Source organism: Gallus gallus, chromosome 4 (genome assembly GCF_016699485.2).
Source record: "Gallus gallus isolate bGalGal1 chromosome 4, bGalGal1.mat.broiler.GRCg7b, whole genome shotgun sequence".
Classification (NCBI taxonomy): domain Eukaryota; kingdom Metazoa; phylum Chordata; class Aves; order Galliformes; family Phasianidae; genus Gallus; species Gallus gallus.
Window position 1 is genome coordinate 21,422,069 of NC_052535.1, and position 27,297 is coordinate 21,449,365.

Consider the following 27,297-nt stretch of genomic DNA (forward strand, 5'->3'; position numbering starts at 1 on the left):
TGAAAGGGCAATTCTGGTTTGATTAGCTGTCAGTATTTAGCTGGGCATGGAATGGACTGCCAGCATCTTGTCATGTGCTACAGCCAGCGAGCAGGAGGCTTTTCGTAAGCATGTTGAGTGTTGATTTTTCTAGACCATAAGCAGAAGAATGAATAAAGCTTTAGTTATAGATGTTTCTTTTGTTTTGTTTTCACTGACAAATGAGAATTTAATAATGTGAAAAGTCTGGTGTAAATTTCTCACATAATATTTTCAGAATCTTCTGTTTCCCCACTTTATACATATATACAAACACATAGTGAGAGTTTTTGTTGCCCTGAAATTAACATCAGTTTACACTGTAATCTTGCAATAACAGGGGGAAGTCTGTTCTTCCCTTCAGGATTTATTTTGTGATACACATAGGAACATATGTCATTTGGTCAAACTTGGCAGTGGAAATTGATTAAGAAATTTGTAAATAATCGATCAAGGTTAACACATTGTACGCATATAGGAGCATTTTTTTTACCTCAAGAAAAATAGACTAAAATATCTCTGCTTATTTCAGATATTTTGGTGTCTCTTTTTAGAAACAACTGATGCAAGAGTGTGAAAGGGTTTTTCTTTTAGTTAAACATAAAGCAAGTCAAGCTATGCAATGCAGAAATGTGCTTCATTTTCCAATGACTGGTACTCTGTGTAAAAAAAAGTCTTCCCTTTTTATCATAAGACATAGGTGAAGGAAGAAAAAGAAGCGTGTCTTTCAGCATTGCTTGTATTAACTTCTTATTTAAAGAGAAGTAGACAGTGGTTTTGTTTTGGCTTCTATGCATGTGTACTGTGAGTCTTTGTACTGTGTACCTTCAGCGCTGTTTTTAGGAAATGATTGAATACTGCTGTCTTTGTTTTGAGGGCTGTATGTTATACAAACTGGTTTAAACAATAAAGGGTGGAAGTACTGTAATCAGTCTGCTCATCAGCTTTTGTGCAAGGGAAAAAAATGCTGGTCATCTGTATAGTCTTGTAGCTGCTTCCACATGCAGGTAACGAGACGATGGGTTTATATGCCTGTATAGCTTGCCTGTAGATGTCCTTGAACTTAGCAAATGATGTTTAATAGGATGGATCATTTCTGTAATGTATAAGACTGCTGCGAGGACTGCACCTGTGTTCTGTGGAATGCAAAGCCTCAAAGTGAAGGCTTTGCTAAAATAAGTCTGATGCTTGGTGAGTAGTGCAAGGAGCATTATCTGAAGTTACTTCCCTACTTTGGATCTGTTACTCACATGAAACTTTGTATGATGCATTTTAATAAAAGTCTTAACTTGTTGCTTTCTGAGGTTCTGAAAGATTACAGATATCTTTAATTCTGCTTTGCTTCATGGAAAAGGCATCTGAGCAGGCTATTAAACTGGCTTCTGCTTCAGCATTTGTTATAAAACCCTGTTTGTTTCTTACTTAAGTGAGCACTGCACAAAATGTGAATTTTGCTTTAGTGCAGAGTAAGGGAGTTCATCTGTTCATAAAGAAACCTAAACTCGTGCAACACAAGTATAACTGGGCTCCCCAATTCAAAAAAGACAGGGGCCTCCTAGAGAGAGTCCAGCGGAGAGCCTCAAAGATGATAAAGGGCCTTGGAGCATCTCCCATGTGAAGACAGGCTGAGTAACCTGGGTCTGTTCAGCCTGCGGATAAGAAGACTGAGATGAGATCTGATAAATGTTTATAAATATCTAAAGGAAGGTGGGAGGCCAATGGATGAGGCCAGGCTCTTCTCGGTGGTGTGTAGAGATAGGACAGGGAGCAATGGCCTAGAACTTGAGCATAGGAAGTTCCATATTAACATGCAGAAGAACTTTATGGTATAGGTAAAGGAGCACCAGAGCAGGCTGCCCAGAGATGCAGTCTCCTCCGAAGGAGATATTCAAGACTTATCTGTACACATACCTGTACACATACCTGTAGGGATCCTGCTTTGGCAGGGGGGTTGGACTTGATCTCTTGAGTTCCCTTACAACTGCTTTGACTCTGAGATTGTGTGATGTGTGCTTTTAGCATTGGTGGTCCAATACAGGACTGCATTGCCTAAATCTGTGCCTAAGACAAATGTTTCTCAGTTTAGACTTGCAGTCCTATGGTCTCAACTATTGACACTGCTGTGCCTCTCCTGGATTTTTTTTTAAGTTTTAAGAAGCTTTGTTCTTATGTACAGTTTAAGATAAAAATGTAACGATGTACATTTTCTTTGTTGTTGAAAGGAAGGGTGACCTTTGGCCTTTTTAATAAAACAACACGCTTACTTCAGGAATGCTTATGGTATTATCTGCTGCAGAAATGTGTTAGTAAATGATCATCTGTATACTGAAGAGGAATCAGAGTATGAGGTGTTGAAAAGAGCTTATCTAGTTCATTTGTTAGAACAGCATGAAGACTGTTGATGGCTCTGACTCCTGTATTTGATATAACTGGATTTTGTAATAGAGTTGCACAGGTGGTGACCTGAGAAACTGTTAAAAGGTTTGTAAAATAGATGGTTTACTTGCAGCTCTTTGTGTATGTAAGGTGCATAAGATCTTCAGGCAGCTATCAGCTGTTGAATCAGGACTGCTGTCAAGCAGGTTAGCTTAATGCTGTGATTCCCTTTGAAAGGGGAAACTTGAAAAGAAATGTTTGGCACTCCTGGAGTTTTTGAGGCAACGTGTTACAAATGTATCAAGTTTCCTTACTGTTGACTGCAAAACAGCCTTTAGCATTGTTCCATGATCTCCTTTTGTGTGTCAGGCCCTTAGATATCCCGTATTTGCATCGCCACTTTAAAGTGGAGATGGGATATTGTTTATTCTGTGCAAACGTATTCAAAATTAGGGTTAAATCCTCCAGGTGAAGGAAAAAGATACTTGGGTGTGTTCCAAGTGATAATCTCCAGAGGTCCCATCCAACCCCTACTGTTCTGTGACTCAGACTTACTTCTTTCTAAGTAGAAAGGGAAGCAATTCTCTGAAATCCAAGATGAAGTATGAAGAAATTATGCTGACTTGTCTTGTAATGGCTGTTTGTAGTTCTGAGCGTGCTTCAAAAGCAGTTGCCCTGGTTACCTTACTGACTAGCAGGAGCTGATGCTATTACCTCATTACTGATTTATGGCTACTGGAGCATGGAATCAAAGAAGCAACTTCAGAAGCCCCTGCCTTCCAGCTGTGTTGCAGTTCTGTACTCTTTCCTCAGTTCTCCACCTTTGTTCTCCATAAGGCATAATTTGGGGAAATTCCTAAATGGTGGAGATCAGGGTAGCCTTGACTGAAGTCTGTTATGCAATTTGTTAAACCAACAGCTAATAATAACAGTTGTACTCTTACCCCTGGATGTGGGCTATGCAGGTCAGGGACGAGGCAATGTGACTGGGCACCAGGTTGCTGCCAGAGCTGTGTAGCAGTGCTTTATGTAGCACTAGTTTTTTTTTTCATTAATTCCAGCTTGTCAGCTATAGGATGTGACAAGTGTTTTCTGTGGCTAAATCTGGGGCAAAGCAAACCTCCATGCTCCAACTCATGCCAAATGCATCAAGAATTTGGAAGGAATGTTTCTCACCATTGGAGCCAAGGTCAATTGTGCTTTTCAGCTTCATGTGGTAGCTAGAGGAGCCAAGTCACATCTCAAGGCCTGCCTCGCAGAGGCAGATGCATTCCAGGTTAGGGAACTGTTCTACTTGAGAGAGAATCTCAGCAGTACTGAAGGAGTTTTGTCATTCTCATTAATCCAATGACTTTTTAAAACCTGAAACAGATCGGAAAAGGGGGAGGGGAGGGAGGGGGCGGAATAAAGGATCAACATAAGCCTCGTCTTTCAGTTGCAAAATTAAATACCAGAAGAAAAAAATCATTATTCATTGTCATTGAAAAGCTTGAAAAGATTTGGTTTTCCATTATTTAGAGAAGATAAAGATGAGGAACTGTGGAAACCTCACAGTGTATGCAAGGCTGTTTCGAAGAGGATGGTAATCCATTGCCTCTCATTGCTGCTAAGAGAATTGCATAAAATAGTACATCTAACTTGCAGTAGAAGTGATCAAAACTGTGTATGGAGAATGGAATAAGTTTAATATATTTAAGCACCAGATTACTGAGATGGTGTGTTCATATTCTTGAAAATTTTGAAGAAGCCTGACTGTGTTGTGCGTCTGTCCTTTGAATTTCTTCTCAGTCCAAGTGCTGTTATCGCAGCTTAGTTCTTGTAAATGCTGGGTAAAAGATGCATTTGCTAAGTATCTTTCTATTTGCTTAAATACAAAGTAAGCGTTCTATTTTAACTTCTTGTTTATAATCTGCAGCTGGTCCTCGTCAGAGTTTGACTTGAATGAAATTCGCCTGATAGTTTACCAGGACTGTGAGAGAAGAGGCAGACAGGTCTTATTTGATTCCAAAGCAGTCCGTAAAATTGATGAAGCTGTGGTTCAGGTATGAAATGGTAATTTGGCTTTTGTTCTACTACTCTTTTGTTTCCCTTCTAAGAAGCAGGAATTTTAAAATGTCAGTTCCAATTTCTTAATCTTATTTGTGATCTTTCTCTGTGATGGTTATAGTAAGAATGTGTTAAGTTCCAAGTAGTCTGTGAACCATTTGTTATTTGGTTATTTTAAATACAAATATGGTATTGAAACTTACAAACTTGAGCCTGACTTAACTTAAAGATCACTTGGCTTTGAAGTGAGTACTACCTTAACCTTTTCAGTGTTGGATGGGATTTGGTTTAGTTGTTAGCTCTCATTGTTCAGGCTTGTTGTTCCAGTGATGTCTATCTCTAAATGTGCTGGACTTCCTTTAGTGTTTAGAGTAGTAGAATTGTTGGTTTTATGCAAATTAAAACAACATTTCAGGTAAAATTTGGTGATTTTGAAAGATGAAGAAAAATAATATATGGCTTTTTCCTTTGCTAACTCTGTTTCTTTTCTGCTTTGAATTATTTCATTTTTTTTATTCAGAAGTCTTTACTAAATTCAGCAGTTTTAGTCCAACAGACCAACACTGTTTATTGTAGAATCACTAGCTATACCCAAATAGCTGTGACTTGCTGAAATTATTTATGCAGATGCTTTAGCAAAACCAGCTATTTCTGACAACTTCACACTACAAATATATAATGGTTCCAAATCAGTCAGACTGATGAGCATCATTAGCCGATGACTGATCATCCTCTTATGAGGGTATATGGGTCAGACTGATCTATTAATCTCTCCACCACCCTCTGTGATAAGAATCCAAGTATCCAGACTCTTAATTTATGTCCTCAAGTTGGTTTAAAACACACAACATATAAGAAGTAAATGGATGGAAGAAATGTTTCTGGCTCCACTTAAGGGCAAACGTTATTCTGCTTGTTTTTAAAACTTTAAAGGTTAGCTGCAAAATATTTTGTCAAAAACTATGCAACACTGGCATAAAATGGATTATAACCTTTCTCATAAAAGATGACAAATAATATTATCTGTTTGCTAAGCAAACATTGGTCTAGGTACCCTTTTAAAAGAAAAAAAAAGTCAAGATCACTCTCAAATGTTTGATGTGTTACCAGTGAACCTAGAAATTGATTTAGTCAAATATAAGAGAGAATTACTCCTAAGATCTGTTCTGTTTAAACTGAAGTCAAGAATATGTGTATATACTATGCATTTACCCACCTTGTTGAAATATTGTAGATCTTTTAACATTAGGTTTTCAAATACATTGTTTTCAAGTTTATGCCATCAGCTTACCTGGGGGAACTAGCAGATTTATCTTCCATTTAACCATAAGTTTGTTTTATGTACTCAACTTCTTTTCAGTGTTATTAATGTAATCTCCTGCTCCTTCTGCAGATGATCTGCATCAGACTGCCTTTTATTAGATGTTTTTTGTCAATAGGTCATTAAGCACATGACCGCTAACGCTCTTGCATTTATAAAAACTTAATGACAGCCACATCAGGATTAGATAAGCAGTAGCCTTTAAGTACCATGCAAAAAAAAAAAAAAAAAAACCTGCACAGAAGGAGTGCAAATGTGGGATAAAATCTGGAAGAATAGAACTTTACCTTTTTGCTGTTTTTTTTTTACATGCCTGGTAGTTTACTTTTAAATCCATGAGAGTTATATCAACACTGAACAGAGGACAGATGACCTTTGTTCCACTTCTGGCTGATTCTTCCTTGTTCCTTCTTCTCTTCCCCATCTTTCTGTTTGCCCATTTCATCTCCATGTTATCGTGAATTGAAGCATGACTTGAATACTCTAAAATTTACCACATTTGCTTTACTCACTGTAGTACTCAAAGTATTCATCTGAAAAATTGGTCTTTTTCTTGTGGAATATTGAATCCTGCTTTGAATTTAATTTGATTACACCTATTATGTTTCCTTTCCAAAATACAGGACATAAATTGGGCCATCGCTACTTTTCACTAGCATCTTGGTTCTTATAATTTCTCTCTGTCAACTTTTTATCCTGTGAACTGATATCTTAAAATTACCATGCTCACTCTAAAACAAAACAAAACAAAAAAAAAAACACAAGTAAAAAACCCAGACAAAATCACAAGCAAAAATGTTTTTGTAACTCCTATTCAGGTTTAACTAATAGCTGATTCTACCAAGTGATGCATTGTATATTCCTTGTTTCTATTGTCTTCTCTTGAAGGATCTGTTGATCGGGGAGCAAAAATAACGTACAGTTAGAGTGACTAATTGTGCAGATGGTTAGAGAAGTTGGTTTATAAGCAACTCATAAGCTGAGATTTGTTTACATAAACTTTGGCAAACATTACACAGTGTGTGTGTTCATAACAATTGGGAATGCTGTTCCAATATGACTTTACCTAATTACTCCGTGATACTGTGAAAATTTGTCTGAGGATCTAAACGTGAGAGTAACTGCACTTTCTCTGTCTCATGGGTTTTTTTGTCTTTAGAAAACAGTATGTGTTTTGGACCAAATAATTACTTTTGTTTCTGTTGCTGAAATGTATTTTAGAAAAAACTTTGTCATGGTATTTCTACTGATGAGGATTTTCATATTTGCTTTGATTATTTTAATTGTATTGCCCTGTTTTGACATAGAAAATGGCAGAGGACGCTCCTGTAAAGACTTCTGTCAGGAACTGTCAAGCAAGCAATGGGAACAACAGTATTTCTTCCCATAATCCCTCAATAAGTGTTATGCAAAATGTCAAAGAGCAAATACCGAAGTATCAGGTAATGTTTGTTACTTTTTTTGTATTTATCTCTTTTACTGAAGAAGTTCCTATAAAGAGGCTTTAACTTGCATGGGCTGAATCTATAGTTATAGTGTATTGCAGGTTTGAGTAGATAGCTCAAACTTTGTGATTATCTTTAAAATGTTGTTAAGCAAGAATACGTGGACATATCTTAAGGTTCTATTGTATTTTGGCCTTACCTGTAAAGGCATTACAGAAGTACTTAATAGCATTATTGATTCTGAAAGTCGTAGGAAATTGTCACTAGATGCTTCTCAGTTCTTGTTATAAATATATATAATATAAATATGACTGTCTGCACTTCAGGTCAGTTCTAAAAAAATTGTTGAGCATGGTGGACCGAAGGGACTCTTAAGATATCTTAAGATATTCTAGCTATCTTTCAGTGAAAGCATAAGTATTTCATCTAGTAAAATGTAATTTGAAGCATCCACAGATTAGGGTAGAATTATATTTAAATAGAAGGTAAACTTCCTTCAGAATTGACAACCTTCTCTCAATATTTGCTATTGATGATCAGTCTTGGAAACATAAGATGTAATCAGTCTGATCATGCTTAGAAACATAATCTTCACAAAATACTTTCTGATTGAAGATGCTTCCAAGAAGCTTTCTGTGGGGACTGGGAATAAGTACTTAGAAATTTAAATTGGTAAGGTGGTTTGATACCTGGGGATCCAGACCACAGGATCTGGATCCTGCAAGCATCTATAGTTCTCTTCTAACACTCTGTTACATAGGAATGTTGCTGGACACTTAGCTGGTTTTCTTTGGTGTTTTTTGTTTGTTTGTTTTGTTTAGAAGCATGGTAAATTGTCTTATTTCTTTCTGGATCGCCCCTGGAAGTGTAACAGTGAACCCTTTGTGAGCAAAACCAACTATAACTTCAGCGTCCTTGATTGCACTGTGTTAGAACCACACTGGATCTTAGTTTTCATGGGAAAGAAGAATTTATTTGTATTTTCCATTCAAAATCTATTGTTATAGCACTATTTGAAATAGAAGTAATATTGAAATAGTCATTATTGACTCTTCCCTCCTTGACTGTGTAGTACACTAGACCAGCTTCTGACGTCAATATGCTGGGAGAAATGATGTTTGGCTCAGTGGCAATGAGTTACAAAGGCTCCACCTTGAAAATTCACTACATACGGTGAGTGTCCTTTTCTGTGGTGTGCTTGTCAGGAGCTTGGAACTGATGACTCACTGAAATGGCTGTTTATCCTTTCAGCTCTCCCCCACAACTGATGATAAGTAAAGTCTTCTCAGCCAGGGTAGGAAGCTTCAGTGGAAGCAACAATAAGTAAGAACATCCTTTTTTCTTCATTGGCACACTGTTTCCCCTCCAGTGCTTTTGTCTTTCCTTCATCTTTCTTTTTGTAGATCTTCTGTCACTGCTTTTAAAGTAGATTTAGCTCAAGTGGAAAGATGTAGTAGAAAACTGAAAATGGAGGCTGTATTGCAAAGGAGTGTTGCCTTGAATAGCCTGACAGATCTATCAAGTTTCAAAAAAAGAAAAAATTAGTTTCTGCTACTAACTTTATCTAACAAAGCTCTTCAGAGGTTAGGTGGCTTATACTTTCAAAAATTCTGTCTCTTCCTGCTGTCAGAAATGTGTCACCCTATACATTGAGGTAGCTTTATGTCCATTCACTTTCCTTTAATGTTAACAGAATATGCACTGTTTCTCACTTGTTTCCTTTTTGTCTCAGAACTTGCAAATTTAAATAAACTGAATCCCGTGTGTGATTCAAAGAGGGAACTTATGTAGAATATCTGTGACTATTTCCTTATAGTTTCAGAAAACGTGCTGATTCCTTCAGTTTTATTGTGAAGTTAATCTTCAGCTTTTGTTTTTTTAAAAAGTGAACCTACTCTCCAAGCTGATATTAATGACTGTTGATCAAGTTAGAAACTTCCTGCTTTTCACTTAGTTTTCTTATAGCTTACAGGATAGCTTTGAATATATTAGCCAAGATCCCAGCCTTGGAAAGCTGAGCTCTAATCAGAATGGCTTGGGTACCTGTCGCAGTGGAAGTAATTTAGGTAAATATTTCCATATTCTATGTCTTTCTGATACCGTGATACCATCTGTTCATTTAGGGTTGGTTTCTTTTTTTTCTCCTGTGCATCACCTTTTTTTTTCCTTTGCATTGTATTTTCTCTACATTGCTTTTGTTTCCTAGGTGTGTTACAGCTGTGTAGCAGCAAACTGCTGCAGGGTGTGTCTGAAGGAGGTCCCCTCCGGCTCATCCGCAGTGCTTCTTTCTTTGCAGGTTTGTGTGGAATGCCAACCAAAGTGTGACCCATCCATAAGCACACACAAATTCAGCTCTTTCTGAATCCTTGCAAAGAATACATAATCACTCTCTAGAAATAGAAAGGGCTAAGATGGTGACAGCAGAGATCTGGCTTTATACTCAAAATTTTTCTTCAGGGGAAAACAAACAAACAAAAAAACAACAACAACAAAACCTAGATGGACTCATTACTTTTTGTTCATCTTTTGTTTATAATTCCAGTATTTAAAGATACTTTTATGCAATGTATCTAATAATGAATAAGCCCTTACATTTCTTAGAGAACTTATGTTTCCTGCCTTATGGCTGATTTCTTGCTAGTGTGGAGGTGTCTTGCTTTTTCTTTTCTTACGCCTTACTACTTTCCTAAAAATATATAATACATATATAAATGACAGTAGACTTTGAGTATTACTTCTTGAGTGAAGTGTCACGGGCTTTAAGGTTTTTACAGTATCAGTTTATTTAATTTTCCAAAACTGAAGGCAGCGTTACATAGTGCCCTTTTACAGGCATATGATGATCCATGCAGGTGGGTAGGTACTGGGCGTAATTAGTTTGTTAATGGTAAAAATGTGAACTAAAATGCCAATGCGTTTCTTCACAGCCTTTGCAAATCTTGCATGCTCTACAATTCTGGTGACTCCACTACTAACACCTCAGTGTAGCACAACATAAAGTGAATGTTTCTTACTTCCGAGACTTTGTAGTTAATAAATCTTCTGCTTGGAGAGTGAATCAGAAGGTTAATGGAACTCATGTTTGGCTATTCCACTGTAACATTAACTTCTATAATATTATAATCTTGCACACAAAACAAATGTCAAGATTAACAGATGGGAGTACCACCAGTCCACTTTTTCAAAGTATCTGATTTCTGGTGAAAGAGAATTCACATTCTTAAGCTTCTTAGAGAAACTTTTAGATTGGGTAAGTAACTAATTTCCTCTGGTAAAATAAAATGAGTATGGAGCATGGAGTTTGCTACTGCCTCTGTTCCCAACATGTTGTTTATTTGAAGTAACATTTCAGGATGTAACTTCAGTATTTTATGACCTTTAATCTTAAACATTTTTTTAAATGCTGACAAATAATGCAACAAATTAAGTAACATTTTTCTATTGATCTGTTTGTTTTAGCACATAGTACACCTGTCGATATGCCCAGCAGAGGACAAAACGAGGACAGAGACAGCGGCATTGCTCGGTCAGGTATCTGCAGTTTGTCTTGTTTGCCTACTTTTGAAATTATATTACAGTTCTTTGACTTGTTGGATCACCTGGAATTTAGGCACCTTAAGAACTGAAATCCAATCTTTTTTGCATCTATTGAGATTTCTTTCTGCTTTTGTCATAAGCCCTTGTGCAAGAATACTTGTAATTATATATATATATATGTGTGTGTGTGTGTATTTTTTTTTTTTTACAGCCATGACTTTATGGCTTTTTACCAATTTATACACCATAGAAAGAACTGGTTGGAACTTCTACTATAGCAAGGGAAGAGAAGAGAATTTAGCACTGAGTAGAAAGTGAAGACTGGGAGACCAAGAAGTCTGTCTAGTCTAATGGGAGTGCAAGCACCTCTTATCTCAAAATGATTTTACTGAGAATAAGGGTGCTTTTAGTATGTTCTAGTAGGGAAGATCTCTGACCCTATAAGTAGTCATGTCCTAAGATGAGAATAGCTGTTTAAAGTAATTGTGCCTCTTTTTGCAGCGAGTTTAAATGAAAACTATTCTAGCTGTATCACCGAGATCAGCAAACAAGAACAATATTTTTGTGAATTTGTTCCTAGGCAGTGTATTAAGAAAAGTATTTAACTGGCACTCAGTATAATTCAGTATGTGTTTGATTTTTTTTTTTCCTTGTTTTTTTGGTAGCATCTCTGAGCAGTCTTCTGGTTACTCCTTTTCCATCTCCAAGCTCTTCATCATCATCTTCTAGCAGCTATCAACGTCGTTGGCTCCGAAGTCAGACAACCAGTTTAGAGAATGGAATTATTCCAAGATGGTGAGTGTAACACCTTTCTGCTTGCCACAGCTGCTTGGCAATAATTTAAGCTAAATAAAGCTTAGGCCTCTCTTCTTTAAAATGAGAAACTGGTTTAAAAAGTACCGGCGATTCATTCTGACTTGTCCTTGGTATGTAAGATCGCCTATATTAGGAAAGATTTTAGCTGACTGTGAGCTACAAGACCTGATTTGAGGTATACTCATTTTTACTCACTCTAAAAAGTAAACTGTTTCTGAAGGAGCAATCAACTGAAATGAAAGGCTGTAACAACACCCCTTCCTTAATTGTTACATTATGTTGAAGTCTGATTATTGAGCATTTACTGAAATCTTGGAGTAATAGTCCATGATGGCTCTTTTGGCTGGTATGGGATGTTCCTGGTGTGACTTCTGCCAAAACAGGAGGAGGAAAAGAGCTGTGATTAAAAAAAGATTGGCTTCTGTTTTGGAATTTTATTAGCTTTTGTAGCTTAGTGGCACAACAAAGCATGGAATACAGCAGATTTTTTGCAGCTAATAAGCACATTCTTGTCTTGTCAGCTGCAAAATAGTGAATGGGTCTTGATTATCTGCTCATTAGTGCTCATCTACCTGCACCCAGAGACAGTGTGGAATTAGTGGAGAACTATGAGCAGTTTCTACTGTTTGGCTTGTCTCTCTTTGCTGTCTTTGGTTAGGAGAATCTTAAAAGCTGCCGGTTGAAATGTGGTCAGTCAAAAATAAAAACAAATTTTTTTGAAAAGCCTGATTTGGAGTATGCCCTAGTTCAGAATTGACTTCTTTTCTTACTTTCAACTCTTCAACCATTTTCTTGGATATTCTTGCAGAAATAATATTAATTGTGCAGTTGTGCTCACATAGTGATCATGCTTTCTAAATCACTCTTGCATTTGAGAATGAGCTAACAAACATTTTGCTTTCATTAAATGGAAATACTCTTTAGTCTAGTTTCCTAGAGCAATAAGGCTATTCGTACATGCAAAAGAAGTTAAAACATTGAAAGGGAAATAAATTATTTCCTCACTGAAATAATTGAATCTAACACTTCAAGTAACAGAATGTGCTGTGGAAAGATCTTGGAAACAGGACATTAGTAGTTCAACTGTCTAGAATTACCTTTGGTTTGGGGTTCTTTCTATGCCAAAATGCCTCTTTGTAATACTTACTTGTTTTATGATCACTTGATGGAGAAACAGTAGGTTTCTGGATGAATACTTCAATGACAACAGAGCTTGCATTTCAGTTTGTACAGCCAAGACTCTACGGTTTCAGTGAGTTATTTTAGGCCAATAGCTCAGAAAATGAGATGTGTAGCTGGAACTTCATGTGGTCAATTGGCAGACAAGCTAGATCAGCAGGTTTGTTGAAAGGCTTTTCTTGCGGACTGTGATTCTTCAATTTCTGTTCCTGGGAAGCAGTACAAATACTTGTGATGTTTCTAAGACGTTCACTGACCCATCCTTTCCAAACTTCCTTGGGAATTTTGTCTCTGCATGCAAGTTCCTGAAGTTCAAATGAGGTTGTGTTTTTGTCTTGAGCTCCAGTTTCCCACAGACTGTTTTTGCTGGGGTTTTGTTTTATTTTTTTCCTGCATTCCTGGACTTGTACCTTTGTGACAAGAAAACTTGTGTATATAGCTTTAATAAACCAATTAAACTGTAAAGCACTTATTTTTAGAATAAACCTAGAATGAAAGCTTAGGATTCAGACTTTCATCTCGATAATTGCTCCATAGTAGCTTAAAAATGTGACAAGTTTCATTTCAAGATAGTTCTGATATTGAAAGCTTTCAAGCATTTAATTACTGCTCACTGACATTGTAGATTTCACTCACAAACGAAGTTCAAAAGCAAGCTACTTCTCTATAAGCTGCTGCTACGAATGTATCCATTTCATATTCCTGTGGCTTTTTGTTGTCTGTACTTACCATTTTCTCCTTATAGTTCCTCAGTGTGGATTAAAAGCAATTTTTCAGTTAAAACATTCCTTCCATAAGGAAATTTGACTATATTGTTTTACTTACTGGTATAAGATACTTAAAGATATTTTTTTCAGTTTTACATGAGTAGCCAAAGGAGACCAAAGAATAAATTTCCTTGTACTGTATAGAGTTAAGGATAGAAGACAAATGACTCTTCTATACATAGCTAACTGTTCTTAAAAAAAAAAAAAAAAAAAAAAAATCTATCTTTTAGGTCAACTGAAGAAATGTTTAGTATGGCTGATGAGAGCTGCAGCTCCAATCCTGCAATGGTCCGGAGGAAAAAAATTGCCATCAGCATAATCTTCTCTCTGCCTGAAAAAGAAGATGCACAGAGAAACTTCCAAGATTTCTTTTTCTCTCACTTCCCTCTCTTTGAATCCCACATGAACAAACTGAAGTATGCAATAGAAAAGGTACAGAACACTGGTTTCTCTTAATGTGAAAACGTAAGTGTCAAACAGAATGAAGTATTCTAGAGACTGATAGGTGAAGAGTGGGAGATGTGTGGTTTGAAGCTTCCCTCCCTCTTTATATATGTAGTCTTGAGCCTGAGCCCAGTGTTGGAATTTAGCATTTGCTGAAAAGGAGGTGTAGTTTCCTTTCTAGTCAGAATGAAAATGGAGAGTTTTCTGCTATGGATGGCTTTTCTTTTGTTCTAGTCATATTTCAGTGAGGTTGTCCTGACTCCCTAGAGACTGTGGAAATGATGTTCTATCCTTTTCCTGCGGTTACTAAAAGTGACAACAAATGTTTGTTGCTGCCTTCCCCTTACTCTCAGAGATGTTTTATCATCTCCCCTTGTTTAGTTCTAGGGATTGGTCTTTCATCATGAGGTGGAGGGAGGTTGGCAGCCATTGCTGTCCCGAGTGACTGCATATCACTAGGGCTAGATCTCAATTATTTTAATGTTAATGAAGCTTAAAAAATGAAGAATGCGACTCCTTTAAGAAGCTGTTTTGTGTCTTTAACTCTTAATCAAGGCCATGATCTCATGTAGAAAAATAGCAGAATCCAGCCAGAGAGTGCAGGTTTATATCAGCCGTGTCATGGATGCCCTGGGAGAATTCAGGTGAGTTGATGGAATTCTGACTTACAAGGAGAGCTGTTCTCATGTGTCTATAAAGATATTTGTCACTTTGAATTTTAAGCAATTGATTGCAGGGTTTTGTAATTTAGCTGGTCTTGAATTTATTGTGAATGAACTTTTTGTGCTGGGTATTGCATAAATGTTTGTAGGAAACTTAAACAAAACTGTCTTAGCCATTTTCAGAAGGAAAGTGAAATACTTTGTTTTGCTCAATTGTACTGTGGACCATCAGTTCTTGAAGACCTTGTCAAGAGTTGACTTTTGCTAATGTCTGTGCAGACAAGCGGATTGATTGTTATATTCAGACAGATCAGTTGTTTACTCCTGACTAGATGCTGGACAGTGGAACTGACAGGAAAGTTGTTGTGAACTTCTTTTTGATACTTGAGGGAGAAAGGGACAATCACACTTCAAGAAGGGCAGGCCAACAGAGAGACAAGGCATTGGTGGGATGCAGGTTCTGTGAAATCCAGAACATGGAATGAAACCGCTCCAGTGAGTAGAATGTTATTCCCTCCACAGTAAATGATTTGCACTTCTCTAAATACAAATACACAGAGGAATGCCGAAGAGGGAGGAAGGAGATGTGATTTGTATGAAGCCTCTGTTATTTGTAGACAGGTTTGAACAGACTAGTTTTGTGGGGCACTGGTATTTGTAGATGTTTTCCAGACAAATACATTTTCTGTCTCCTTGCTCTTACATAAATAAAAAGCATTGGACAACAGAAGAGAGCATGTTCTACTTGTATTTGCAAATTTGAAATATACATTTTAACACCTAACTTCTGGGGGATTTTTTTTTTTTTGAGCAGAATTACCATCTGGAACCTATATTCTGTTCCAAGGATTGCAGAGCCAGTGTGGCTTAATATGATGTCCAACACCCTGGAAAAGAACCAGCTATGCCAGCGTTTTCTTAAAGAATTTACATTTCTGATAGAACAGATCAACAAAAATCAGTAAGCTTTCTTCCACTCTATACCTCCTACCATCAGTATTTCCTGAAAGCTTGCGTGCTTCCCAGAGCATGTAGATATGTTCAAGCATTTAATGTGATATTCTTTTGCTAGTGTTACTTGGATGATGTTATCTTTATTTTTCTAGGTTCTTTGCTGCTTTGTTAACTGCGGTGCTGACGTATCATCTGGCTTGGGTCCCAACAGTAATGCCAGTTGACCATCCTCCTATAAAGGCCTTCTCTGAGAAGCGTACTTCACAGTTTGTGAACATGCTCGCAAAATCCCATCCATATAACCCTCTTTGGGCACAGCTTGGTCAGTGAAAAATTGAAAGCTTCAGTTTTCTCAATAACTAACATCCACTCCTCTTCCCTAAGCTATGTGGAAGCATGAATTCCTCTATGTCGTGTTAAAATCAGATGTTTTTCAGGCTAGACCTGGACTACTATGGCTAAGCTTTGCAGTCATTGCTGTCCTCTGCCACTTCAGGAAATTGAGTGGTAGTAGAACTCTGGATCACGTTTGCTAATTTGCCTTGGTATATAAGCTGGGCAGAGTTACAAGCAGATGTCTTGAATCAAGCTAAGCAAGTGTATTTGGACACCTGTTAGCATGGCCTGGTTGTCTTTGTTGGTTCTTTGTTGTTCTCTGTAACTGTTTGGTTAGGTAACTTATTCAGACATCTTAAGAAGTGTGCAAGTGCTGTGAATGACCTGAGCAGTCTGGGAAGAATAAAAGGAAATAGGCTGGATGGAGAGAATATAGTTGGGACTATCCAGGCTCCCTTTTCTTCATAGAGCTAGCATGGACACCAAGAAGCAGAGTAAAAGTCTAGCAACTAGCAGTGCCTCCATTCATTCAGAGTTACATGAATGGGGCTTGGGATAAGATTTCTCTTTATGCTCAGCTCCTCACACTGTTCTCTAACTTAACAAAGCTTAAAAATTATCTTGATATGGGGGATTAATTAAACAAGTAGGTGAAAGAGAGCTGGGAGAATAATACTGCCAGTGATCAAACCTTGACAATTCTGGTGGTCAACAGAATTGTTGGTGGTCTGGGCAACAGGTGTGAATTTTGCATCAGATCAGCCTTAACTTTAAAGGACATATTGTATTGGCATATAAAGTAACATATGGGCACACCATGGGCTACCAGCTCTTTCTTGCTTATTGTCTAGCTTAGTTCTCCACAGTCGTTGAGAAACTAAGAATTGTTACTTCAGAGCTGTAGTAGTGGAAGTGTTTCCTGTTTTATCATGTCTTTAGGAGGTAACACAGAGTAGTAATGGATTAGACTTCCCAGGGAGGAAAAAGACAGAAGCTTGCTCAGGGTGTTGAGGATGGAGCCAGGCCTGGGGGTATACAAACCAGCTAAAGTGGAAGTGTGAAGTAGGCAATAGGTCTTATGGTGACTCCCAGAGGTACCACAGGTGACTTGTCAATAAATCGTTTCTTCCTCTTGCCCTCCTAAGCTGTGTGTTGCTACCAGCCGGGACAAATCCTCACAGTGCTTTTTGTCTTGGTTTTGTTCTTTCAAAGCCCAGAAGCTAGCATCAGGTGGTTGCAGTATCTGATGTGTGAAGTAAGATGTTGCCCTCTGCTGGTCTCTTTCTTGAGAAAGGGGAAAACAAAACAAACAAACAACAGCAACAAAAAAAAAGTGAGGCCTATTGCTTTAAAATGAAAATGACTTAATAAGTATTCTTATGTACTTGCTTTTCCACCTTCAAAGCTATGTTTCCACTATATACTGATTGCAGTTACATATTGATACAACTGTAGGTAATGCTGTAAATAAGACATAGTCTTTTAAATGTCAGCTTCAATCCAACGTGCTTCACAATTGTGTGTTTTGATGACTGTAGATTTGAATTTTACTGCCTTACTAATGTCATATTTAAAGTAAATTGTGCAAATGAACACAAAGCCTGAATCTGATTTCCATAGTAACTGTGTTCAACTTGAAAGAAAACATCTTCTATTGCCTTGCCAAACTGCTAGCCCTCATGGCCTACCAGGCACTGATTTTAATGAAATTCCAATTGAATAGTCTGTAGCTCAATTTCTAATACTGAGGAATCGATGTCCTTGCATGTTAATCCATGAGTCTGTTTGCAAGAGCACCCTTAACTGAGGGAGGACAGGATAGCAATGCCACCATTCTACAGTGCACTGCTAGCATCATGGGCATTGACAGGTCTTGGCAGGGGACGCTGCAAGTGAGAGTGGTGGAACTATTGTCTCATTGATGCTTCTCTGGCAGGAATGAAGTCAGGAGCCTTATTACTTCTGAGTCCTGTATGGCTCAGAGGAGGTTAGGCATGCACTGTTTCACTGTTTTACCTTCCTCATGCTGAAACCAGATTTCCTCTTGCTCTTGGTAGAAATCTTCCTAAAGGTATGATTGTTTCATTTAGTGCTCTTTCATGAGGTCTTTACAAGAATTCTGGTGGGATACTTGGTCAGAATGTTTGAGCAGCCCTCAGTAAGTGCTTAGAGAAATATGTTAAGTTAGCTGGCATCTTATAAAGCCCAAACTAGGGAAACCTGATTTCAATGTGAACACTTAGATTTGCTACAGAAAACAGAGCTTTTGGTAGCAGTTTCCCATCTGCTGGTGTTAACAGCCACAGTTAGATTGAGCCAAGACACTTACAGAGTGCACTCAGGTTAACTCAACCTGGCAGCAGACATGTCTTGAGTTAGTTCATCTTTGTCTGTAGCAGACTATGCAAAAATTGCCTTATTGGCTGTTTGCCTATGATTACTTCCCTCAGAACTTTAGGTGGAAACCTTCCAGCTGATAGAAAATAACAGGCAGCTGGAAGATGAATACATCTTCACAACAAAGGTATTGAAAGTAGAATATATCAGGTTTTTTTTTAATAAATGAGCATTTTTATTTCAGATTATGTCCTAATACCCACCTTTCATGTTGTAGTTGTGTTTTGAATATTGAATATATCTCCTAGTCCTCCTCTACTCTCTGCCAAAGTAAAAGGCTCCTACTTGGAGTCAACCTCACTAACATATAAGAAGCACGTGTGCCTTGCCCTATAAGGGTTTTTTGTTTTTGTTTTTTTGAATCTCATTTATTAAACTGATACCGAATCTTTCTGTGATTTTTTTTTTTATATCTCAGTCCTGAAAGATATAGACTCTGTCTATGTAAGAATTTGTATGTTTAACAGAAAAGAGAAGAAAAAGCAACTGCAATCAAACAGAACATCTATGTGAGGGGAATAAAAAATAGCTAGCAGTAAATTAGGAAATAGCATAGCTGGCTTCAGAGAGAGACTTTTTTTTCTTCTTCACCATCTGTTATGTCAATTTCTACATGATAATATCTTATAACAATTTTATAAATAAAAATCTGAACAGAAAGAAACTGAATAATGACAGCCAAACCCTCACAAGAACACCAAAAACCTTCTGGATGCGAACCAGGTGTGGGAAATGTCAAGGGATTTCTTTTGTTAATCAGGGCTTTTAAAATCCCATGAATGACCATGAAATAAATTAACTGTCTGATTTGTGTCTGTAGTGAATGCTGTTTCAAAATGTATTCCATGTGAAATTCTTATTTTCCTGTCTAGGTGATCTCTATGGTGCCATAGGCTCTCCAGTTAGATTGACTCGAACTGTTGTTGTTGGAAAACGTAAGGAGTTGGTGCAGCGCTTGCTCTATGTTCTAACTTACTTCATTCGGTGCTCTGAGCTACAGGAAAATCAGCTGACATGGAGCGAGGCAGTTGGAGAAGAAGAACAAGTGCTAAATGGAAGCAAGATCACAACTGCACTAGAAAAAGGAGAGATAGAAGAGTCTGACTATGTCGTTGTCACTGTCAAAAATGAACCTGCTCTTGTGCCTCCAATCCTACCTCCAAAGAGTGATCGAAATAAGAACCATACTATTGCAGAGTGGGTATATAACCCAAAGGGCACTTACACTGTGCCAACCTCTTCAAAAGAAAAGAAGGAAATAATAGGAAAAGTCAGTCAGAATTCTGAAACATCTGTTGACTGTCTAACTAGCACTTTACATAAAGGAGCAACTGATAGTGGGAAAAGAATTGTCACTGATACAGGAGCTGTGCCCTACCATTTTGAAGAGCCATCTAATTTGGAGGATTTAACGGATGTAAGGAAGAACAAAAACCAGAATGAAAGAAAAGTGGAAAAGCAGTTGTCTAGTAGGTCGTCTGCTTTACCTTGTCCTGAAAGGTCTGGCCACAGGAGTTTACATTTAGAAAAAGTCACCTTTCAGATTGGAAGCTCTGCATCGCCAGACTCAGACTTAGAAACTCGAAGGAGAGAAATGGAAGAGAATCTGAAGGTATTGAGAAAAAATACAGAGGTAATAATACATTGTGCCTCAAGTTCTACAAATCTGACTGTGGATGCTTCCCAGAATCAAAAAGAAAGCTGTGAAACTGCCTCTTTGCCATACAGTAAGCACAGTATTTGTTATGCACAGATCCCATTTTGTGAGGGACAGGGGAGTATCCTTAATAACCAACATATGGAAAATAAAGGAACTGAAGGAAATTTAGAGAACACAGTATCAGGTGAAGTACTTTTGTCAATTGATAACATAGAAACTGTAACATTGCCAAGTGAAAAAGAAACTAGAACTTCATGCTCTGGCAATCTGGAGAGCTATTCACCTGGCTGTGTAGAAGTAGATTCTGCTGTCAAAAGAGAGTCCCCTAAACTAGGTGTTAAAGATGTCCCCTGTGGGGATGCTAGAAGGAAAACCCCTTTCAGAGTTGAGGGGGACATTCCAAGGAATGAGAGTTCAGACAGTGCTCTTGGAGCCAGCGATGAAGAAGGTGATTGTTGTATTCCTGATGAAGTGCGTCACGATAACGTCAGCAAACGACTTGAAGAGTTTGCAGAAGTGGAACTTCCTTTACCAAGGTAAAGGAGTTTAAATTAACTTAGAACTGAAGGGAGACAAAAGTTGTTGTTACATTAAAGGTGTTCAGAATTTCACATCTGAAGCCTGCTGGGATCTTGATTAAGTTGCTTGCAAACAAATCCATAACAGATACAGGTAGCATATTTCAGATTCTTGTTAATAGACTTGGCAAAAAGATGACTAAGGCTAAGCTGTTATTTGCAGTGAATTTTGATTTTTTTTTGACAATGTTGTTCTTCAGATGTTTAATAAAAGTGATGAGGCTAATTGCCTGAAACACTTAGTGTAGACTATCCTATCTGAAGACAAGCAAATTTCAATGTTGCTTAAACTGATGATGACTAAATGCAACTTTGAATAAGAGCATCCCATCTGAAAACTTCCGAGCTTTACAGATGCACATGGAGCTTCCTGATGCATGTTAGGTAGTTAGAAAGATTTTGCTGCTTGAGCTCAGTTTGAGAACTCAAATATAGCAAACCTGTTAAACACACTAAGGTAGGGATCATACATACCACAAGTTCTAGTGTCTATGGGTTTGCCTTTTCTGAAATTTGAAGGAATCAGTACAGTATTGAAGTTACAAAATCATGGTTTCAAAGAGCATTAGTAATTGACTCACAGTATTTTTAGTACAATTATTGATTAAAATTTGCAATAAAACCAAGAGGAGGGGATTAATCAAAAGTTGATGTAATCTGAATGAAGTCTGTCAAGCAAGTATCCTAGCTGCTTTCTATTTTTTTTATTTCAGATCAAACACAGTCAGCAGACAGTGTGTGAAAAACTTCGGAAGATCACTTCTAGGTGGTTACTGTCATACATATGTGCCTGATCTAGTGCTGCATGGAGTAAATAATGATGAAAAACTTAAGCAGTGTCTACTAGCAGACCTACTTCATGCAATGCATGTAAGTTAAAGTACTGCTCTAAGTCATAGTAAAAGTTGCTGATATTACCGAGAAGCACCAGAAACATGGTAGTGTGTACTTTAGAACTTGCTTTTTTTTTCTGTTTGCTGGTTCATAACAGCCACTCCTGACACATCATCTTTCTTGAAAGAAAGCCCATTAAATCACTGCGTAAGAAACCTATTCACACAATCACATTTTCCTTTATGTTCTCTTCAGTTTTCCCTTAAAAGATAAACAGGGAAAAATGGTTGCAGCTTGAAGTTACAAGGAAAAATCTCTGACACCACTTATTTTCAGTCACAACTGGAGACAGTTATCTGTATTTTATGAAGATGTTAAGTGAATTGTTGGAAACATCTTAGCTTGCCACTTAGTGGCATTTGTTGCAGGGCAGATATGTCTTGTGGAGCATGTGTTATACTAGACTGTAGCAGAAATGACTGACTTAATAAATAAAGTTAGTTGACTGTAGATAAGATCTTTGTGCTATTCTTACTCGTAAGTACTCCAAATGATTAATTTATAACTAATCCTTCACTAAAATAACATCGAATGCATCTAGTATGCAATTTTACATGTTTGTCTAGTGATTGCTCACCACTTACTTACAGAGCAATTAAGAATTATCCTGCTGGAATGTCTTCAGTGCAGTGTCCAAAATGGTGATGTGTAATTTATATTTAAACGTCAAATTGCTTTAATATGATATTGTTTCTTTGTGTATATATAATCTTCATTGTGCGTAGTGAAATCCCGCACAAATATGAAACATCAGATTTACTTTCATTACCGCTGCATCAGTGTAATTAATATCCCATTCATTTTGAAAGAACTTTTGCATTGAACTGGAATACCATTAGTGAAGAGAAAGTATTGGAGTTGAGATTCTGAAGCACTACTAAAAAAGCTATTTAAATGCTTTTGTCAAATTGACAGTTTATACTTAATGGTGCTACTGGATTTCAAATCTGTCTCTGAAACTGGTATTCTGTCTCATTTTTCTTGAGATACTTTTGTTTCCCTATTGGACAAAAGCATTAATTTGGATTGCTTTATTATCCCTTGCCCCAGTGTGAATAAAAGAGGAGCAGCAAACTAAGTTGTCAAAATGTGTATGGAAGTGTGACATAATGTTTATCTTGTATCTATTACAGCATCCAGTGCTAGATGAACCAATAGCAGAAGCTGTCTGTATTATTGCAGACACAGATAAGTGGAACGTACAAGTAGCTACAAGCCAGAGAAAAGTGATGGACAGTATGAAGTTAGGCAAAGATGTCTTGGTGTCAAGTCAAGTATCCAGTTTACTGCAGTCTATTTTACAGCTTTATAAACTCAACCTTCCGGCTGACTTTGTAAGTATTTCTTTACTGAAAACCAAAGCTAATGAAAATTGTTTAGCTTAGTTAACAAGTGCAGAGTTTTGTATGCTGTGTGTCTTATTGGGTCCTGTCAGGTATTAGTTTATTGGTCTAGGTAAGTTAGTACAACATTAAAAAAAAAAAAAAAAGCTACAGTTGAGTTACTCATACTGTTTTACTTAATTTACTTTTATTAAGTTAAAGTCAACTGATCCAAAATAGATGTGACAGAACTAAAGTTACTTAGGCATTTTTAGCATGGCCCTCATGTATTTATGATTAGGGTTGTTAAATTTGGCTTAGATTTTTTTTTTTCAGTTTTCTCAATACTCTACTGTTGGAAGCTTCTGTCTACTTAAGCCAGTTTCTACTATACAGTTTTCTGTTCTTGAACTGTTCTTTTTTTCAAATAACAGCTAGTGGATACCTTCTCTTTTCCCTCCAAATATGTATACCTGTGTGTGTTTACCTGACCTTTCAATTTCATGCATATTCTAGCCAACTCTATCATTCAGTCCTGCCTCAGATCACCTTGCTGACATGCTTTCCACTGGATTTCTGGGAGGATGCTGAAAACTGAAAATGCTTTGGGTTGGATGGGTTGCAGCAGAGGACTAATATATATATATATAATATGTGTATATGTATAATGTATATTATATTATAATAATAATACATATATAATATATAATATTTATATACATTATTATGATATATAATATATATAATAATATAACATTTATACATAATTAATACATATTATTACATCAATATATAATATATTATATATTTATTAATATAATATAATATATTATATCATTATATATATAATATATATATATTATATATATATAAATATATATATTATATATATATTTATATATATATAATATATATTTATATATATATTTATATATATATTTATATATAATATATTTATATATATAAAAAATAATATTAATATATATTATTATAGTGACCCATCTGGTGAATGAGGGAAAGGCTGTTGATGTAGTCTACCTCGATTTCAGCAAAGCCTTTGACACTGTCTCCCACTGTATTCTCCTGCAGTAGCTGGCATTCTGTGGCTCGGACAGATACACTCTTGGCTGGGTAAGGAACTGGCTGGAGGGCCGGGCCCAGAGAGTGGTGGTGAATGGAGTTAAATCCAGCTGTGGTGTTCCCCAGGGGTCAGTACTGGGGCCTGTCCTGTTTAATATCTTTATTGATGACCTGAATGAGGGCATTGAGTGCACCATCAGTAAGTTTGCAGATGACACCAAGCTGGCTGGAAGTGTTGATCTGCCTGAGGGTAGCGAGGCCCTACAGAGGGATCTGGATAGGCTGGATAGCTGGGCTGAAGCCGATGGGATGGGATTCAACAAGAATGCGAGGTCCTGCACTTTGGCCGCAATAACCCCAGGCAACGCTACAGAACTTAGGGCAGAGTGGCTGGAAGACTGTATAGAGGAAATGGACCTGGGGGTGTTGATTGACGCTAGACTGAACATGAGCCAGCAGTGTTCCCAGGTGGCCAAGAAGGCCAATGGCATCCTGGCTTGTATCAGAAATAGTGTGGCCAGCAGGAACAGGGAAGTAATTATCCCCCTGTACTCAGCACTGGTGAGGCTGCACCTTGAGTACTGTGTCCAGTTTTGGGCCCCTCACTGTAAGAAAGACATCGAGGCCCTGGAGCATGTCCAGAGGAGGGCAACAAAGCTGGTGAAGGGTCTGGAGCACAGGCCTTATGAGGAGCGGCTGAAGGAGCTGGAGCTCTTCAGTCTAGAGAAGAGGAGGCTCAGGGGAGACCTTATTGCTGTCTGTAACTACCTGAAGGGAGGTTGTAGTGAGCTGGGGGTCAGCCTCTTCTCTCGGGTGACTAGTGATAGGACTAGAGGGAATGGCTTCAAGCTGCACCAGGGAGTGTTCAGGCTGGATGTTAGGAAATACTACTTCTCTGAAAGGGTGGTCAGGCGCTGGAATGGGCTGCCTAGAGAGGTGGTGGAGTCACCAAGCCTGGTGGTGTTCAAAGAGCATTTAGATGTTGTGTTGAGGGACATGGTTTAGCGAGAACCATTGGTGAAGGGTGAATGGTTGGACTGGATGATCCTGTGGGTCTTTTCCAACCTTTGCGATTCTGTGATTTCTATGATTTTTTTATAGTGCACAGTGCTCATCCCACAGCATCCTTTCCTGTCCTCAGTAGTAAAGTTCATCAGAGCAAATGAGTAGCTGTTTCTGAGTTGCTGTAATCAGCCAAAGCAACAGATTACCCACAAGTATGATGGCAATAATTAGAATTTTAAACACACCATTATATTTGGGGGAAGATTAGGTGTTTAAGTAGTTGTTTTAAGTAAGCAGAATCAGTTTGTTCTACAGCAGATAGCCTTGAAAAGCTTTGTTTGTAGGAAGCCTGTGAAATGACTGGGCTAGTAGATAGAAGAGGATGATGGAGCTGAATGTTAATAGCTGTAAATAGTATTAGTTGGCACTGTTTGGGATAAAATTAATGGTATTGATTATTTTAAGTTCTTGAAGTCAAGTACTAGGGTCAAGAACGTGAATATCAGTGTCCTTTCAGGATTCTTTTGGGCACTGAAAAGCCTGCAGGTTTGGTTGAATTGTAATGCTTGCAAAAGAGCACCTTACTTTCTGGCAGTTTTGAACTCATTAGTTGGTTCTGCAGTGAAAGCATTTTTTCCACTGTTGCTTTGGGATTTTTATATGCAATTTCTGTATTTGAGAAGGTGGAGTATTTTTATTTCCTTTTTTAAATGAAAAATCACAGTAAAATGACAATTACAGGAGCTTGTAATTTTTCTGTAATCCGCATTAAAGACACTTTGATTCTTCTATCAGATTTTATGGATTTTTGCTAACAAGAGGAGAAGAATGAATGAATGGAGAAGTGGTCCACTGAACTCCAGGGGGAGTGTGGTTCTTTTACCATGGTCATGTTGACTTAAATTTTGCCAAAAGTGTGTGTACTAGCATAGATCAAACATTTACTTAATTCTGTACGCTTGAAGATTCCTTTACGTGTGTACAAACCTGCAGTTACTTTCCATGTAATAGATTTTAAGTTCTTTGTGGTACAACAGTAGTCAAAACCCCACCTGAGGCTGAATGACAAATAGGTGGTGGTGTCATTGTGGTGCTTCAGGCTGGCAACTGTCCTGTAGAGAGCTTTGCAGTGTACCAGAGTGAGAGGGTAGTAGAAACTGCAACTGTTGCTTGTCCACAGCATGTCAAAAGTTTCACCTGTGCTTTCCAGCTCATTTTAAGCTACTCTTATGTTTTTAAATGCTTTCAATTTTTTTATTCATCTAGTCAATGAGAACCCACAGAGAAAGCTGAACATCAGAGGAAAAAAAACCAAACTTGTGTCTTATTTATTGTACCTTGCTTATATGATTATTTTTAAACAAAATGGATTGAGCTCAGAAGGAAAAAAAGTATTTTCTTGGGCTTTCAGGAGTAACAGATAACTATATATAAAGAATCTCTCTTAAGACAGTGTGTGGGTCGTCTTTAGGTGCTTCTTCAACTTCAAAATGAAAGAGTGTCTATAATTGTTTACTTCTAGTATACTGGAATTGAAGTGTGTTGAACTGCTAATCTGGGAACCAGCAGTATGTTTTCCTGAAGCACTGGGGAAGTGCTACCAGGCTTTCTGCATTAGTGTTACCTGTAGTGGAAAAGATAAAAATGACTTCAGGCTGGAATCCGGAAGTGCTATAATTATAATGGCTTGGGTGAAAACTTGCTTGAAACAGGCAGATCAAATTGCTGTCAAAAAACTTTTGCCTTTCCTCTACCAGTGGCTGTTATTTTACTGTTATGTAGTGCATTTGATAAAATGTCTCTTTGCATTTCACAATTAAGACCTGATAAAAATTCAGGGTATCATTAAGAATCTTTAACTTGCTCAAGACCATAAGAAGAATACATGATAGGCTACCTACCAGTATGAGTCGTTTTTCTTATTTTTTTTTATTTAATTAGCAGAACTGCTTTCACAGGATCTCATTTCTAATGCTTATGGTTTCCATTAAACTTAAACTATACATAGGACAATGGTCTGAAATATTTACTGCTGTTTCTAATTGCAGTCTCCACCTGCTGGATGATTATGTATTTGATAATATGAGGCTCTGCATGTGCTTCTTGTTTTCATCTTCTGGAGCTTGGAGAACTGAACTAATTTAACTTCTTTTGAAGTGGACATCCCTGTGGGAAGAAGGAATATGTTGAATTGAGTTACCTTGTATTTTGGTGCAAAATACGTGATAAGGCATCCTACCTACTGACCTTATGAATCACAGAATCACACAGTAACATAGGGGGCATGTAAGCAGCTTCTGGAGATCGCCTAGTCCAACCTGCCTGATAAAGCAGGTTTCCTACAGTAGGTTGTACAGGAAAGCATCCAGGTGGGGTTTGAATCTCTCCAGAGATGGAGACTCCACAACTTCCCTGGGCTGCTTGGTTCCAGTGTTGTGTCAGCCTCAAAGTAGAGAGACA

The 27,297-nt window shown here is 37.6% G+C and overlaps 2 protein-coding genes across 9 annotated transcripts in view; one reads left to right on the forward strand and one right to left on the reverse strand.

Moving 5' to 3' along the window:
• The window catches only part of FNIP2 (folliculin interacting protein 2), a 54,056-nt gene that overhangs the window by 20,915 nt on the left and 5,844 nt on the right, over positions 1–27,297 (forward strand). For 2 of the 8 annotated variants that reach the window (XM_015285329.4, XM_420386.8), the window contains exons 2-16: positions 4,310–4,436; positions 7,069–7,203; positions 8,279–8,379; positions 8,458–8,529; positions 9,172–9,272; positions 9,413–9,502; positions 10,666–10,737; positions 11,409–11,538; positions 13,736–13,937; positions 14,505–14,593; positions 15,426–15,572; positions 15,718–15,887; positions 19,171–20,494; positions 21,250–21,406; positions 22,564–22,764. In XM_015285329.4, coding sequence (XP_015140815.1) covers positions 4,310–4,436; positions 7,069–7,203; positions 8,279–8,379; positions 8,458–8,529; positions 9,172–9,272; positions 9,413–9,502; positions 10,666–10,737; positions 11,409–11,538; positions 13,736–13,937; positions 14,505–14,593; positions 15,426–15,572; positions 15,718–15,887; positions 19,171–20,494; positions 21,250–21,406; positions 22,564–22,764 — 3,118 coding nt within the window. Of the gene's footprint in view, positions 1–4,309; positions 4,447–7,068; positions 7,204–8,278; positions 8,380–8,457; positions 8,530–9,171; positions 9,273–9,412; positions 9,503–10,665; positions 10,738–11,408; positions 11,539–13,735; positions 13,938–14,504; positions 14,594–15,425; positions 15,573–15,717; positions 15,888–19,170; positions 20,495–21,249; positions 21,407–22,563; positions 22,765–23,746; positions 23,884–27,297 lie in introns of all 8 variants that reach the window. The other 6 variants (XM_004940908.5, XM_015285330.4, XR_005859557.2 and 3 more) reach the window with 5 other exon arrangements.
• C4orf45 (C4orf45 homolog) overlaps positions 25,293–27,297 on the reverse strand; it is a 42,227-nt gene continuing 40,222 nt past the window's right edge. Inside the window, exon 5 of the mRNA XM_001233137.7 lies at positions 25,293–27,003. Within this exon, the coding sequence (XP_001233138.7) occupies positions 26,979–27,003 (25 nt within the window). The 3' untranslated portion in view covers positions 25,293–26,978. The remainder of the gene's footprint in view (positions 27,004–27,297) is intronic.